Source organism: Pipistrellus kuhlii, unplaced genomic scaffold (assembly GCF_014108245.1).
Source record: "Pipistrellus kuhlii isolate mPipKuh1 unplaced genomic scaffold, mPipKuh1.p scaffold_m20_p_34, whole genome shotgun sequence".
In the NCBI taxonomy this organism is placed as follows: Eukaryota; Metazoa; Chordata; class Mammalia; order Chiroptera; family Vespertilionidae; genus Pipistrellus; species Pipistrellus kuhlii.
In genome coordinates this window covers 2,993,437-3,009,809 of record NW_023425534.1, presented here as the reverse complement: position 1 = coordinate 3,009,809, position 16,373 = coordinate 2,993,437, and the positions used below count along the sequence as shown (strand labels likewise).

The 16,373-nt window shown below is 69.8% G+C and overlaps 1 protein-coding gene across 7 annotated transcripts; it reads right to left on the bottom strand.

The window, feature by feature from the left end:
* Positions 1-201: 201 nt before the first annotated feature.
* On the bottom strand, positions 202-14,477 carry SLC45A1 (solute carrier family 45 member 1). 7 transcript variants are annotated; one of them, XM_045570583.1, is made up of 9 exons: positions 14,345-14,477; positions 11,873-12,290; positions 10,824-10,916; positions 10,287-10,511; positions 9,397-10,049; positions 7,355-7,505; positions 5,780-5,956; positions 5,219-5,424; positions 202-771 (listed from the first exon to the last, which is right to left on the bottom strand). In XM_045570583.1, exons 2-9 carry the CDS (start codon positions 12,264-12,266, stop codon positions 217-219), a joined length of 2,454 nt encoding a protein of 817 aa, XP_045426539.1. In that variant the 5' UTR covers positions 12,267-12,290; positions 14,345-14,477; the 3' UTR covers positions 202-216. The 7 variants fall into 7 exon arrangements, with proteins under 7 accessions (XP_045426539.1, XP_045426540.1, XP_045426544.1 ...); XM_045570584.1 differs by having other exon boundaries at positions 202-833; positions 5,851-5,956; XM_045570585.1 differs by having other exon boundaries at positions 465-826; positions 5,851-5,956.
* Positions 14,478-16,373: the final 1,896 nt, after the last annotated feature.

Sequence of the window (16,373 nt, the reverse complement as noted above, 5' to 3'; positions counted from 1 at the left end):
AAGAAAGAAAGAAAGAAAAAAGGAAGAAGAGAAAGAAGGCGCTCTTCCCCTTTGCAACAGCCTGGATGGAACGAGATTATCATGCTGCATGAAATAAGCCAGTCAGAGCAAGACAAGTATCACACGATCTCACTTATATGTGGAATCTAACGAACAACATAAACTGATGATCAACATTGGTGCAGAGGCCTGGATGCATGGGGCAGACTGAAGACCTCAGGAGGCGGGAGGGGGAACCGGACCAAAGAACTTATATACAGACATGCCTGGCCCAAGGGCACAGACAGGGAGGGGAGGCCTGGGGCGGGGCGGGCAGAGGAGGCACAGGGGAAGATGGGGGGCATCTGTAATACTCCCCACAAAAAAGCAACTTTTTACACCTGCCCCCCAAGTGCACGTGGAAAGAGGCCCCTCCCCATGACCTCTCACTCCCAGGAGAGCCACACTAGACACACAGGCTTTGCTGCTGCCGTTTATTGTTTTTTCACGTATTTGCATTCCAACTGGAGGCCTGTCCGCCGGCAGGCCCTCCGGCTCCCTCCGGCTCCAGCCCGTGGGCGCCGGGCCGGTCACACGCCCAGCAGGAGGGGCTGGTGCTCCTCGCCGGCCGCGCTGGGCGGCAGCTCGTAGACCACGCAGAGGGAGGAGTAGAGGCAGCCCAGGAAGGACACGAGGCTGGAGAAGTACATCACCGCGCGGGCGCTGCCCACCGCCGCCGTCAGCGGCCCCAGCACCAGCGACACCAGGATCTGGGCCAGGAAGTACTGGCAGCTGAGCAGCGAGATGTCCACGCCCATGCCCCGCCGGGTGCCGTCCGCGCTGGACCCTGCGAACTGCCGGGAGGGCGCTCAGTGCGGCCGGACATATCCCCGCGGCCCGAATCCCGTCCCCGCAGCCCAATCCCGTCCCCGCAGCCCGATCCCCGTCCCCGTCCCCGATCCCCGTCCCCGATCCCGTCCCCGTCCCCGTCCCCGTCCCCGTCCCCGTCCCCGATCCCCGTCCCCGATCCCCGTCCCCGTCCCCGTCCCCGTCCCCGATCCCCGTCCCCGTCCCCGTCCCCGATCCCCGTCCCCGATCCCCGTCCCCGTCCCGTCCCCGTCCCCGATCCCCGATCCCGTCCCCGTCCCCGATCCCGTCCCTGTCCCCGTCCCCGATCCCGTCCCCGTCCCCGATCCCGTCCCCGTCCCCGATCCCCGTCCCCGTCCCCCCGGCCCGAATCCCGTCCCCGCAGCCCAATCCTGTCCCCGTCCCCGTCCCCGTCCCCGTCCCCGTCCCCGTCCCCGATCCCGTCCCCGTCCCCGTCCCCGTCCCCGTCCCCGTCCCCGTCCCCGATCCCGTCCCCGATCCCGTCCCCGTCCCCGTCCCCGTCCCCGTCCCCCGTCCCCGTCCCCGTCCCCGATCCCGTCCCCGTCCCCGATCCCCGTCCCCGTCCCCGATCCCGTCCCCGTCCCCGATCCCCGTCCCCGTCCCCGATCCCGTCCCCGTCCCCCGTCCCCGTCCTCGTCCCCGATCCTGTCCCCCTCCCCGATCCCCGTCCCCGTCCCCGTCCCCGTCCCCGATCCCGTCCCCGTCCCCCGTCCCCGTCCCGTCCCCGATCCTGTCCCCCTCCCCAATCCCCGTCCCCGTCCCCGTCCCCGTCCCCGTCCCCATCCCCGATCCCGTCCCCGTCCCCGATCCCGTCCCCGTCCCCGTCCCCGATCCCGTCCCCGTCCCCGTCCCCGATCCCGTCCCCATCTCCGTCCCCGATCCCCGTCCCCGTCCCCGTCCCCGATCCCGTCCCCGTCCCCGTCCCCATCCCCGATCCCGTCCCCGTCCCCGATCCCCGTCCCCGTCCCCGTCCCCGATCCCGTCCCCGTCCCCGATCCCGTCCCCGTCCCCGTCCCCGTCCCCGATCCCGTCCCCGATCCCCGTCCCCGTCCCGTCCCCGTCCCCGTCCCCGATCCCGTCCCCGTCCCCGATCCCGTCCCCGTCCCCGTCCCCCGTCCCCGTCCCCGATCCCCGTCCCGGTCCCCGTCCCCATCCCCGTCCCCGATCCCGTCCCCGCCGCCCGATCCCGTCCCCATCCCCGATCCCGTCCCCGTCCCCGATCCCGTCCCCGTCCCCGATCCCGTCCCCGTCCCCGTCCCCCGTCCCGATCCCGTCCCCGATCCCGTCCCCGTCCCCGATCCCGTCCCCGATCCCGTCCCCGTCCCCGATCCCGTCCCCGTCCCCATCCCCGTCCCCGATCCCGTCCCCGTCCCCGATCCCGTCCCCGATCCCGTCCCCGTCCCCGTCCCGTCCCCGATCCCGTCCCCGTCCCCGTCCCCGTCCCCGTCCCCGATCCCCGTCCCGGTCCCCGTCCCCATCCCCGTCCCCGATCCCGTCCCCGCAGCCCGATCCCGTCCCCATCCCCGATCCCGTCCCCGTCCCCGATCCCGTCCCCGTCCCCGATCCCGTCCCCGTCCCCGATCCCGTCCCCGATCCCGTCCCCGTCCCCGTCCCCGTCCCCGTCCCCGTCCCCGTCCCCGTCCCCGCGGCCGCAGGGGCCTCACACTCTCCAGCCCCAGCGCACACGGGGCTCAGCCAGGACTTGAATAATATTTGTGCTCAGAGCTGGCGGCGGCGACAAGAATCCGTGACTAACGGGCGGGCCCCTCCGCACAGGGAGGCGCTCTCCCGGCTCTGGTCTTCCCTCCCTCACCGAGAGGCCGCCCGCCGGCCCAGCCGCCCGCCGGGCGCCGTGTCCGGACACACTCGTCCGCGGCCTGGCCCGCCGCACACTGTCCCCAGGCGCCAGGCACACACCTCCCTCCCCACCCACCGCACCACACCGGCATGTGGCGGGCTCGGTGGTGGGCGGTGGAGGACCGTGTCTGTGCGCAGGGCTGCAGGGTGACCTGGCGGGAGGCAGTGTGGGTCCCAGCACAAGCCACCCCCACCCAGAGCCACCGATGCAGCAGGCAGATGCCGCCCCCCACGCCACTGTGTGTGCACCGCCTGGGTGCCCATTAGCCTGGGTGCCCATCAGCCTGGGTGCCCAAACCGCCTGGGTGCCCATCAGCCTGGGTGCCCATCAGCCTGGGTGCCCAAACCGCCTGGGTGCCCATCAGCCTGGGTGCCCAAACTACCTGAGTGCCCAAACCACCTGGGTGCCCATCAGCCTGGGTGCCCATCAGCCTGGGTGCCCAAACCGCCTGGGTGCCCATCAGTCTGGGTGCCCATCAGCCTGGGTGCCCATCAGCCTGGGTGCCCAAACTGCCTGGGTGCCCATCAGCCTGGGTGCCCACCAGCCTGGGTGCCCAAACCACCCATACGGCCTGGGTGCCGGTTCGGCCTGGCCCTCTATCTGGACAGAGGTGGGCACTCGGGGTGGGGGTGGTGGGGTGCCGTGCCCTCCCGGGGAAGGCGGCGGCCTTGTGGGCACCGGCAGGGGACTCGGGGGACGGGCACATGTGTGACCACATCCAGCTTCAGGGCGTGGGGAGGCCGCTGGGGAAGGCGGCAGTGAGCCCAGCCCCCAGCCCGGAGACAGTGCGTGGAGACCCTGGTGACGGCCACACCACCCCGCAGCTCCCACCGCAGCCGGGCGCCTGGGCCAGTGCCCTCCTGGGGGCAGGCAGCCCCTCACAAGCCCAGCGCAGCTCGGCTGCAGGGCAGGGACTGGCGGAGAGGGGACAGCACCGGAGCGGCGTCCCTTGGGTGCTGCTGGCACGGGCCCTGCAGTGCTGGCGGGGGTGCGGGTGCCCACAGCCTCCGGCCCCAGGGTCAGGACAGTGGCCTGCGTGGCCGAAGGGGCCTGGCACCACCCGTCCCGCGAGGTCTGGCCGCTGGACTGGGCCTGCGGAAGGCGCTGCTCAGGCCGCCCCAGGGATTCAGCTAAACCAGGGCCCCGGGCCTGCACCGGGGTGGGTGGGTGAGAGGCCCCGAACCACCGGGGGTGCGAGAAACTCCGTCCCCACGGTGACCTCCAAGCCGACTCCCAAACCTCCGCTCTGCCACACCCACGCCGGGGGCTGCCGCCCGGGAGGGAGGCCATCGCGCTGCCGGGCGACCCTGAGGGGGCCGCACCCACCGCGGCTCCCGGCACCGTCTGAGCCGGCGGGGCCGCAGAGGGAGCGAGTGTGGCCCCGGGGCGGCTGGGGCAGAGGGCTGGGGTTCCTCTGGATTGGGGTGCTGGTCGCAGCGTTGGTGGGGGGGGCGGTTACTGTCAGGATGTTCTCCAGGAACAGCTGTGACCCTGTTTGCCGGGACGCGGAGCAGTGTCCGCAGGCGGAGCCTTCTCAGACCCCCCAACAGAGGGGGTGTGTGCGTGCGTGTGTGTGTGTGTGTGTGTGTGTATCTCCCCCCGCCCCCACGGAGGCAGCGTGTGTGCACGCGTGTGTCTCCCTCCCCCCCAGGAGGCTGCATGTGTGTGGGTGTGTGTGCGCATGTGTGTGTGTGTCTGTGTGTGTCCCTGGCCGGCACGGAGGCAGCGTGTGTGTATGTGTGTCTGTGCCTGTGTGTCTCCCCCCCACCACCACGGAGGCAGCGTGTGTGTGTGTGTGTGTGTGTGTGTGTGTCTGTCCCCGGCCGGCACGGGGGCCTGTCTTTGGCCATTAAAGTCCGGGTGTTTTGTCCAGTGTGGGCTTGGGACACTGATTCTTGTTTTCAGAAGCACTGCGTGGGCACAGCATGATCTTGAGGCTGGGCTTCTGTGCCCAAGGGGGTGCCTCACCCCCACCTGGCCCTGTGCTCACAGGTGACCCTGAAGCCTGCGGGGACACCGCGTGGGCCTCCCCTTCCAGCCTCCCGGCTCCCACCTGCCACCCCTGTGGTCCCCGCCTGATGTCTGACGGGACCCGGTGTTCCCTGTGCACAGGCCCTCCGGGGCATGGGGGCCATTCCCGGGGCGGGGGGCTCTCGGAGCCGCTGGGGGACGGGGGGCTCTCGGAGCCGCTGGGGGGCAGGGGGGCTCTCCGAGCCGCTGATGGGGGTGCAGAGGGCGGGGGCTCTCGGAGCCGCTGGGGGACGGGGGGCTCTCCGAGCCGCTGGGGGACGGGGGGCTCTCGGAGCCGCTGGGGGACGGGGGGCTCTCGGAGCCGCTGGGGGACGGGGGGCTCTCGGAGCCGCTGGGGGACGGGGGGCTCTCGGAGCCGCTGGGGGACGGGGGGCTCTCCGAGCCGCTGGGGGACGGGGGGCTCTCCGAGCCGCTGGGGGAAGGGGGGCAGGCGGTGGGCCAGGGGCGGAGTGGGGCGCCTACCTGCTGGCTTTGGTAGTAGTCGCACAGCAGCGAGTAGGGCAGCGTGCAGAGTGTGGAGAAGAGGATGCCGTAGGTGACGCACAGGGACAGGACCACATACAGGTTGCGGGACAGCGTGGCCAGCCCGGTGCCCAGCCCGAAGGCCAGGTAGGCCCCGAAGTAGAGGGTGCGGACGCTCAGGCGCTCCTCCAGCTTCTCCAGGATCGCTGCGGGGCAGCGGGAGGGTCATGTCCGGCTCCCTCCGCCGACCCGGCTACCCGACAGCTTCGCGGGGCTAGACGGGCGGCAGGTCATTGAGTGAAAGGAGACGGCGCTGGGACCGCCTTTCCATCTCGTAAAGACACACACCTGCCTTCCATCGTGTCCTCAACGCCTGCCCAAGGCCATGGACTCACGGCCCAGGCCCAGGACCCAGGCCATCGACCCACGGCCATCGGACCCATCGGACCCACGGCCCAGGACCCAGGCTGTGGACCCAGGCCATGGACCCAAGGCCGTGGGACCCAGGCCCAGGACCCAGGCCAGCGGCCCTCCCGCTAGGGGCCCCGTGGGCACACGCACCGGAATAGACGGCGGCGCTGAAGGCGTAGATGCACATGCCCCAGCAGCCCATGGTGACGCCGCTGTTGTACCGCTGGAACGCCTCCGACGTGCGCGGGGCCTTGGGGTCCCCCTGGAACACCACCTCGCCCATGAAGTCCGTGTAGAAGAGCAGCATCCCCTCGAACGAGAGCCAGCCTGGGGGGGGGGGGGGGGCTGTGACTGTGACCGTGACCATGACCACGGCACAGACACGGCCGGGCCCGTCGCCAGCAGCAGGTTTCCTGACGGTCAGGGTAACGCCGGACTCAAGGCCTAAAGAGGCACCACCTGCCTCACGCTGAGATCTCGTCCCCGAGCTAAGGGGACACGGGTCCTGGAAGGCAGCCTGTGCGGGCAGGGCCTGGGGGGGGTGGGCGCTCACCCAGGAAGTGGTTGACTCCCAGGTGGGGGGGATAGGGGGGAGGCAGGGTGGGGTACCAGGAGGGGCTCACCCAGGAAGTGGTTGACGCCCAGGTCAGGGGGGGGGGGCAAGGGGGGGAAGTAGGGGGGAAGGGACGGGTGGGGAGCAGGGGGCTCACCCAGGAAGTGGTTGACTCCCAGGTGGGGGGGATAGGGGGGAGGCAGGGTGGGGTACCAGGAGGGGCTCACCCAGGAAGTGGTTGACGCCCAGGTCGGGGGGGGGGGGCAAGGGGGGGAAGGAGGGGGGAAGGGACGGGTGGGGAGCAGGGGGCTCACCCAGGAAGTGGTTGACTCCCAGGTGGGGGGATAGGGGGGAGGCAGGGTGGGGTACCAGGAGGGGCTCACCCAGGAAGTGGTTGACGCCCAGGTCGGGGGGGGGGAAAGGGGGGGAAGTAGGGGGGGAGGGACGGGGGGGAGCAGGGGGCTCACCCAGGAAGTGGTTGACGCCCAGGTCGGGGGGGGGGCAGGGGGGGGGAAGTAGGGGGGAGCAGGGGGCTCACCCAGGAAGTGGTTGACGCACAGGTCGGGGGGGGGGCAGGGGGGGGAAGTAGGGGGGGAGCAGGGGGCTCACCCAGGAAGTGGTTGACGCACAGGTCGGGGGGGGGGAAAGGGGGGGAAGTAGGGGGGGAGGGACGGGTGGGGATCAGGGGGCTCACCCAGGAAGTGGTTGACGCCCAGGTGGGGGGGACGGGGGGGGAGGCGGGGTGGGGGGACAGGGGTGGGGGGGAAGAGGGGCAGGGGGGCTCACCCAGGAAGTGGTTGACGCCCAGGTCGGGGGGGGGCAGGGGGGGGGAAGTAGTGGGGGAGCTGGGGGCTCACCCAGGAAGTGGTTGACGCCCAGGTCGGGGGGGGGGGGAAGGGGGGAAGGAGGGGGGGAGGGGGGGGTGGGGAGCAGGGGGCTCACCCAGGAAGTGGTTGACGCCCAGGTCGGGGGGGGGCAGGGGTGGGGAAGGAGGGGGGGAGCAGGGGGCTCACCCAGGAAGTGGTTGACGCCCAGGTCGGGGGGGGGGGAAGGGGGGGAAGGAGGGGGGGAGGGACGGGTGGGGAGCAGGGGGCTCACCCAGGAAGTGGTTGACGCCCAGGTCGGGGGGGGGGGCGGGGGGGGGGGAAGTAGGGGGGGCGCAGGGGGCTCACCCAGGAAGTGGTTGACGCACAGGCTGCGCAGCGCGCGGGGCGTGTGGCGGATGGTGGTGCAGAGGTGCCGCAGGGACAGGGCCGGCCCCGGCTCGCTGGGCCCGGGCAGCTGGCTCTCGTACTTGACGCCGTTCAGCAGGATGTTGGCCACCTGCCAGGGGACCCGCCCCATCAGAGCCGCCGCCGGCAATGGGGGCGGGAAGGGGGCCGGTGGTCTCTGCCAGACGCGGGGCCCCGGGGCGTGGGCTGCGTGTCGGGCCTGCAGCGCCAGGGGCCCATCTCCCCAGGAGCTCCTCGGCGCCCCCCGAGGGCACAGTCGGAATAAGCAGCCGGGGTCCCAACCCGACCTGAGGGTGCGGAGGACGGGCCCACAACGGCCTCTGCCTGGGGGTGGACAGGCCCTCCGGGCCCTGGCGAGGGCTGTGTCCCCGAGGCCCCCCTGGCACCCGAGGGCACGCCGAGGGGGAGCCCCGGAGGAGCCTCCGCCGTGACTGCCTGGCATGCACGCGGCCGGGGAGCTGAGCCGCGGCCCCGAGCAGAGGGGGCGGCTGTGCTGGGTCAGTGCCGGACCGGGCGGGGAGGAACCAGAGAAGGAAGTCGCCGAGCCGCTGCTTCCAGGCCAGCCCGCCCGTGGGGGGACAGCGGGGCCACCTGTGCCGCCTGAGCCGAGGGGCCTGTTCGCTCAGTTTTCCTCCTTCAGACACAGCCCCACCGCGTGAGAAAGGACGTTTAAAAGGAGCTGCCAGCACACAGGTTTAGATTCTCCACTAACCTCCGTGTCTGAGCCGGCTGGAGTGTTGGGACCGGACGGGGACGGGGGCCCAGCGTGGAGAGGCCTGAGTGGCCGCGGGGACGGGGACGGGGACGGGGACGGGGACGGGGACGGGGTCGGGGACGGGGACGGGGACGGGGACGGGGACGGGGACGGGGACGGGGGACGGGGACGGGGACGGGTACGGGGACGGGGGACGGGGACGGGGACGGGGACGGGGGACGGGGACGGGGACGGGAAGGGGACGGAAAGGGGACGGGGACGGGGACGGGGGCCCAGCGTGGAGGGGCCTGAGTGGCCGCGGGGATGGGGCCGGGGCCGGGGCCGGGGCCGGGGCCGGGGTCGGGGCCGGGGTCGGGGCCGGGGTCGGGGACGGGGACGGGGACGGGGTCGGGGACGGGGACGGGGACGGGGCGGGACCCAGCGTGGAGCCGCCTGAGTGGCCGCGGGGAGGAGCGATGCCGGCCCTGAAGGAGGGATCTCTGCCGTGACTCCCGCTGGCCCCGCCGGCCACTCGGTCCTCCCGGCCCCGGGCGCGGGCAGCGGGCAGTGCCGCCCGGAGTGCGGTGACGTGGCCGGGGAGGTGGTGAGAGCGGCCAGGCCCCGGGCTCGGAGCCGGAGCCGCAGCCCTGGCCGCTGGGCGGGGGGTGGGGGGTCCATGCCCGAAGGGCTGCTGTCAGGGCACCTGCCCGTTTCTGCCTCGACCCCCGGGAGGGGGCGAGCAGGAGGCAGCCGATCGATCGGCCTCCCTCTCCCACCGATCTCTCTCTCTCCCTCTCCCTTCCTCTCTCTCCAAATCAGTCACCAATTAGGGGGAAAGCCACCGGCCGTTCTCCAGGTCACCTCCTGTGAGACGGGGCCTCCCGGGCCCGGGAGGGGACCTGCCTGAGCGCCCGGGTCCCCCCCCACCCCCCCTCCCGCATTGGGGTCCCCCCGGGCGGGGCCCGGCTGCTCCGGACCCCGGAGGAGGGGACAGCCCGTTAGCGTCCAGGGGCCTCTTCGCGCTCAGACCCCAAAAGCTGCTCGGATCCCGCACACCCGTGCAGCCGCCCAGCCAACCCTCCCACCCCACACGCTGCGCACCGCCTTCCGGAAGCTTCTCCGCCTGCACAGTCTGCCGCTCACTCCCTTTCGCACCCAGAGGTTTGCCGGCCTCCGGATGGGGGCGGAGGCCAGACCCAGGCAGGAGGAGGGACGGGGCTCCCCCTCCAGGCCAGGACTTTTCCGGGACCCTCAGCCCCCCTCGCCATCGCCCCGGCCCCGCCCTCACCTGCTGGCTGAAGGTCACGGTCCGCCTCCGGCCGGGCTCCGGCCGGCCCCCCGCCGCGTCCGGGAGGGCCAGGCTCTGCGGCCTCTTCAGGATGCCGGCCGCCCGCGGCGCGGGGGCGTCCAGGGAGCCCACCCGCAGGCCGCCCGCGTCCCCGCCGGGGGCCGGGCGGGGGAAGGCGGGCGCCCGGGGGAAGCTGCGGCTGAGGGCGGGCGGCGAGCCCGGGGCCTCGGGGGCGCCCGTGAAGCAGTCGATGAGGACGCTGTCAATGTGGGCGGCGGCGAAGGACGAGGCGAAGGCGCTGAGCGCCGCCGGGGAGCCGTCCCCGCTGAGGAGGCTGCCGTACCGGGGCGTGAGCGGGCTGGGCGGCGACGGGGGGCTGCAGGGGCCGGAGGGGGGGCCGGGGGCGGCCTCCGGGCCCGGGGCGGGCGGCGAGGGCGGCAGCAGCAGGCTGGGGCTCTTCATGGCCGGCCGGGGCCCGGCGCGGGGCCGCAGCGGCCGCTCGGGGATGCTGAGCAGCGTGAGGGCGGTGCTGGCGCCCAGCACCACGGCCGTGAAGAGGAAGAGGACGCGCAGCTGCCCGCCCAGCGCGCGCCCGAAGCCGGTGCGGTCCCAGTGGACGCCGCCCACCACGTAGCCGAAGCCGCCGCCGAGGCCTGGGGGGAGCCCGGCCTCACTCGGGGGCCACTTCCCCCGGGGCCGTGTGCCCTCCCCCGGGGACTCCCCCAAAGGGAGTGGGAGAATGGGGGGCCCGGGACCCGGCCGGACACAACCCCAAACACAAGCAGCATCAGCCGCACTGAGGCTGGTGCCTGGCGGCGGAGACCGGCTCCGGGGACCGGGCGGTGAACGGGACATGAGGGCGGGCCCGGCCGCGGTGGCCCCGCACTGACCTGCCAGCAGCGCGTGGATGTTGAGGCCGCGGTCCTGGTCGGCCGGCCCGCACACGTCCATGAGGTACGCGTGGCTGGGGCTGTCGGCGGAGTCGGCGCTGAAGTCCATGAGCACCACGCCGCCCACGGTCAGCAGCAGGCCCCAGCGGTGCTGGCCCGCCCCGTCCGCCAGCACCGCGCCCAGGTCCCGGCCGTTCAGCAGCAGCGAGAGGCCCAGCAGCGCCCCTGAGGCGGGAGAGGGGTCACCCGGGGAGGCGGACCTGCCCCCCAGGGGACCCCGGACCCCTTCCTGACCCGGCTCCGGGCAGAGCCCGGACGCCCAGATCTTGTTTTTACTGGGATCGGGGTCCCTGCGGCCAAGGAGAGCAGACTGACTCGAACTGAACGCAGGAAAATAAATAAAAGGCAAGCTGTTCCCGGGCCACCAGGCTGGGGGTGGATCCGGCTGAGCCCGGCCAGCACCGGGTTTGCTAAGAGGAAGCAAGGGGGGCTGTTCGCTTTGCTTTTTATTTTAATTTCAATTCCCAAACAACAGACCTATGGCCAGGACAAGAATGAAAGGGCGTCTCCGTCCAAACCTTGAGGTACATCGGTCACTCCAGGCACCCAAGAGTGGCTGCAGTAGGAATCCTGGAACAGAGCGGGCGGGGTCACTGCGAGGTCACTGCCTGGATCCCCGCGCACAGGGGCCCACGGACACGGCTCTGCGTGTTCCCTGCCGCCCGGGTCTCAGACGTGGGGGCGCCTGAGAACGGAGGACACAGGGCCCGGGACCCCTCCGCTCCCTCCTTCCTCCTCGGCCCTCGTACGCCACGAGGCAGCCGTGACCTTGGGAGTCCACGCAGTGCCAGCTCCTCCCGGACCCAGCCCCTAGGGCTATGGCTTATGGTTTGGATTCCCCCGTGTTAGGGCAGCACCGGGTGGCGCGGGTCCGTGGGGGCAGCCAAACCTGTCCTAGAAGCCGGTTTGTTTGTTTTATTTTGTTATATATATATATACAATATATATTTGCCATCGCCGGTTTGCTCAGTGGATAGAACATCAGCTTACGGAGACGGAGTGCAGCAGGGTCAGGGCACAGGCCTGGGTTGCGGACTCCACCCCCATTGGGGTGTGCAGGAGGCAGCCCATCAATGGTTTTCTCTCTCATCATTGATGTTTCTCTCTCTGTCACTCACTCGCTTCCTCTCTGAAATCAATAAAAAATATTTTTAAAAATTATATATTTTATTTCAGAGAGGAAGGGAGAGAGAGAGAGAGAGAGAAACATGAATGATGAGAGAGAACCATTGACCGGCTGCCTCCTGCACACCCCACCGGGGACCAAGCCCACAACCCGGGCCTGTGCCCTGACCGGGAATCAAACCGGGACCTCTTGATTCCGAGGTTGACACTCAACCGCTGAGTCCCGCCAGCTGGTTATATGCTGGTTTGGACCAAGTTTCCTAAAACACAGGGGTGGCGGCCTGCCTGTGTGTCCGACGGCCCCGGACTGGCGGGTGGACTTGGCTCTGCGCCCCTCGTCCCCCGGGACCCACTGGCGGCAGCCCTGGGGCTCGGAGGGCGCCCCCCCCGGCTGCGCTCACCGAGGATGGGGCTGATGAACCACACCAGGCTGTAGAGCTGGTCCGGGAGGCCCATCTGCAGCAGCACGGGCGTCACGTAGGCCGTCTCCATGGCGTAGCTGAACTCGATGCCAAAGAGGATGCAGCCGTTGCAGAGCAGCTCCCGGAAGGACCGCTGGGGGGGCAGGTCCCCGAAGCCCCCCAGCTCGGCGGGGCAGGGGGTGTTGGGGGGCGGGGGCGGGGAGGGCCGGATGCTCCGCCTCCGGGGGTGCCGCTTGAAGTTGTTGGCGCGGTGGCTGATGTGCCGGGGGGCGGCGCCCGCGTAGCCCGCGGCCGGGGGCCTCCAGGCGTCCTGGGGGGCCGCGGGGGGGCCCAGGGCCTCTCCCGGAGGGGGGCTGCCGGCCGGGGCGGTCATTGTGAGGGCGGCCGCTCGCAGCTCCTGGGGAAAGCCCATCAGGGATGGCAGTCACTCACCGGCCTCACTTCCAGGGTCTGCGTTCCGGGGGGGCCGCCCTCCGCCACCCCGACTGGCACCCCCTGGCCCTTTCCACCGGGGGAAGCTGGGTTCCAACGGGGAACCCTGAGTCCATCCGTCCACAGACCCACCCCCTCTTCCTCTAACCCACCCGTCTGCCCACCCCTTCCAGACAGGCAGAAAAATGTACACTCACCATCCCTCCTCCCTCCCATTAGCCAGCCACCCCCCCCCTGCCCACCCTCCCACCCCCTCACCCACCCAGGCAGCCTTTCACCCCCTTCCATCCTCATATGCCCTGCCCATCCTCCAGTCCAGTGGGCCCCAATCGGTGGCCCATGGACCACTGGTGGCCCATGAGGTCTGAAAGGCTGGTGACCGCTGCTCTAATCTGCTCATCTCCCCTTCTCGACATCCACCCATCCGTCCGTCTGTCTGTCCATTCATTCATCTACCCATTCGTCCTCTGGCCACCTTCCCGCCCACCTCCCACCCGTGCTCCCTCCGCCGAGTGAGGAGCAGGCAGACACCAGCTGCACAGAGACAGGAGATTTCGTCCTGCCTGTGAGCCACGGCCTTCTGCACGGGAGCCACCGGGAAAGCAGCCCGGGCGCCACATTGGGCCGATGGCGTGTGGGGAGAGCGGAGGCCGCGGCCGTGAGCTGGTCACCGAGCCTGAAGACCAGCTCAGGACGGGGTCGTCCCCGGAGGACAGGGCTGGGCTGGCCGCTCTCACCTCCGTAAGGGGCTTATCTGTGACCTCAGACAGTCCCAGCTCTTCTCCACCAGGAACAGGAGTCCCTGCGGACTCCGTGCACACCGTCCTCCATGGCGAACGCAATTCACATGTGACAACCACATCAGGTTTTAGGATTTGTTAAAGCTCAGCTGGTTATTTAAGTTCCCCTGGTAGATACTTGGCATATTAGGCTTTTATTAGCCCTTGTACACCCTATGTAATAAAAGGCTAATATGCCAAGTATCTGGCCGACCAGTCAGCCATTCAACCAATCCAAACTCAATATGCTAGTGACATGCTAAGGCCGCTCAACCACTCGCTATGACATGCACTGACCACCAGGGGGCAGATGCTGTAATTGGTAGGTTAGCTTGCTGCTGGGGTCCGGCTGATTGGGACTGAGAGAGACAGGCCGGACACACCCTGAAGCCTTCCCACGGTCCCTCCCCAGCTGGCCAACCTCTTGCGTCCCTCCCCGGCCCCATAGTGCAGTGGTGGGGTCCTTTACCTGGCCTGCACCCTCTCACAATCTGGGACCCTCAGGGGACTGTTTTGGCCTGGCCTGTGGGGGCCCCGCTGGTGCATGGATTTGTGTCCTGGGCCTCTAGTGATTAATAAATTTACACAGTGTCCAGGCCACATAAGTGCTTAGAGCGACCCTCCCATGCGCCAAACGCCTTTCCTCTTGTCTAATCTCCTACAGGAACATGCCCTCCGCCAGAGGTCACCCAGGGCTGCGTCCCTCCCACCCTCTGCCTCCCACCAGTCCTCGGGCGAATCCTGCCTGGGCTTGAGGGTGGAAAGTTCACAGTCTGATCACTGGGCTGTGGCCCCTGCGTGTGGGCAGCGGACCCAGGAGCCCATCGGCACCGCCTCCTTTCCTGCGAGGCCGGCGAGCAAAGCCCGAAGTCACTCCGCGTCCAGGACCCAGCGGCTGGGAGCTCCCTGCCTGGGCCTGGGCTTGTCCCTCTGCAGGGCAGCCCCTGGGCTGGTGACAGCCTGACCGGACACTGAGAGTGAACCCGAGCTCAGCCTGGGGGAGGGGAGTGCACCTGCGCGCACCTGCCCAGGTGACTGAGGGACAGGCCTCCGCCCGCCCCCTTCCCGCGGGAGCCGCTCCCCCAAGGCCAGGGCGCCCAGCGGGGTCCCCATCCTCAGCTCCCGGGTGAGACCCACCCTCAAAGGCTGCCGGCGCCGGATCGCCTGGGCCTGAGCCGCCGCCTCCCGCACCCGCCGCTGCCGGAAGCCGCGCGGGGGGAGGCGCGGGGGGAGGTGGTACCTGCGGGTCCAGCCGGGAGGCATCCCTCCTGGAAGCCGGGCTCGGGCCTGCCCGCCGGCCGCTCAGCCCCGGTCCTGGTCCCGGTTCCGGTCCCGGCCCGCAGCCCCAGGCCCGGCCGCCGCTGCAGCATCACCGGGGGCGGGGCCTGACGTCACGCTGCATCCTCCGACGCCGGCCCCAGAGCATCCTCATCCTCATCCTTAAAGCGGCACCAGGGCGGCCCCAGAGCATCCTCATCCTCATCCTTAAAGCGGCCCCGCGGCGGCCCCAGAGCATCCTCATCCTCATCCTTCATCCTTAAAGCGGCGGCACCGCAGGCCGGCCCCGAGCGGGGTGTGTGTGTGTGTGTGTGTGTGTGTGTGCCGGGTGCGCCCCCGCCCCCCAAGCCCCCCAAAGGCCCGGACGCAGGCGGCGGTGGCCTCCCGGGTGGGGCCGAGGCGCTCCCACCGCAGCCAGCCCTTCTCTGAAAACAGTGAGATGTGCTCTGGGCGGGGCTGGTTCACAGGTGGGTCTATCGGTTCTGTTAGCACATTTCTGTGGCCTAAGAGGTCTCGTTGTTTCCGTCCGATTTTACGCAGAGTGAACTGGTTTCGGGGGGGCCCCTCCAGCCCTGTGTGCCGGGCCCCGCCCGTGGGGAGGGACGAGGTGCCCCACCCAGAACGTCACTCCATGTCACCCATTCACCTCCGGGCGCCAGGGCCTCCGGGCGAGTCTGTCCGAGCGGCTGGGCTGTGGGTGACGAGAAAACTGACAGAGATCCTGCCCCTGGGCCTGGCACCCTGGGGAGGAAGAGGCGCATTACAAAGCCAGTGTGGCTCCATGGTTGGGGCCTCCTGACCAAGGGCACACGCCTGGCTGCAGGTTCATCTGTCTGGGTCTGGGCGCCTGTGGGAAGCAACCAGTTGTCTCTCTCACATCGATGTCTCTCTCTCTCTCTCTCTTCTCTCTCTCTCGTCGATGTTTCTCTCCCCCCCCCCTCTCCACTTTTTAAGAAAAAATAAATAAATGGGAAAAATATCCTTGGATGAGGGTTAAGTAATAATAATAATAATAAATAAAAAGACAGATCCCATCAGTACGTGATACGCCCCGAGAAGGGGCTCAGTGGGGGCTGGAGGCGGTGCGGGCACTTCCTGTAGAACAGGCTGTGGGTGAGTCCCATCTGAAGGTGCGTTTGAAGAAGGACATGGAGGAGGGAAGGGGCCGGCCATGCCAGGCAGGGGGATGAGCAGGTGCATAGGCCCTGGGGCAGAGGTGAGGTGAGGGGGGCTGAGGGGAGGCCGCCCCAGAACGTGCCCGAGGGGGCGGGCGCTGTGACGTTATCGCGGGCGTGAGCCCTGTCGGGAGGGTCTGAGAGCCTCGAGGACCAGGGAGAGGGAGGAGGTGGAGGCCGGGTGGGCGGGACGGCCTGGGGTGGGGGCTGAGGTGCCCAGAGGCCAGCAGCAGGCGGGCCTGGTGGGCGCAGAGAAGAAGGGAGATGGGCGCGGGGGCCAGGTCAGTGTGTGTGTGTGTGGGGGGGGGGGGGGGCCTGGGGCAGACTGGCCCGGCTTACAGGCCTCGGAGCTGCCGTCATTTTGTAAGAACAGGATGAAGCTTAGAAATGGTCTCTGCGGGAGAGCAGGTGACTTTAGTCAAACCCGTATTTTGCAGAGATCATGGAGCTGAGGTGGGGATGGACTTGAGCGGCCCGAGGACCAAGTGGTCACAGCAGGAGCTTGGGGGGTGGCCCAGGTGGGAGAGGATGGGGTGGGGGGTCTCGTTGCCCGCTCAGGGCTGAAAAAGACAGTGGCCCCTCAGGGGGGTGAGCTGAGGGGCCACCCTCCCTCCTGTGGGAGGACAGACAGGCCGGGAGGCCCTGAGTCTCCGGACTCAGGCCCCGGACTCAGGCCCCGGACCCAGGCCCCCGGATTCAAGGCCCTGGACTCAGGCCCCGGACTCAGGCCCCGGACTCAGGGCCCCGGACTCAGGCCCCGGACCCAGGCCCCCGGATTCAAGGCCCTGGACTCAGGCCCCGGACTCAGGCCCCGGA

Coding starts and splice junctions, on each gene's coding strand:
- SLC45A1 (XM_045570583.1), bottom strand. CDS start 12,266: ATGACCGCCCCGGCCGGCAGCCCCCCTCCGGGAGAGGCCCTGGGCCCC. Junction 7,506..9,396: donor CCGTGACCTTCAGCCAGCAG/GTGAGGGCGGGG, acceptor GTCCCCTGGCAG/GTGGCCAACATCCTGCTGAA. Junction 5,425..5,779: donor CAGCGCCGCCGTCTATTCCG/GTGCGTGTGCCC, acceptor GCTGCCCCGCAG/CGATCCTGGAGAAGCTGGAG.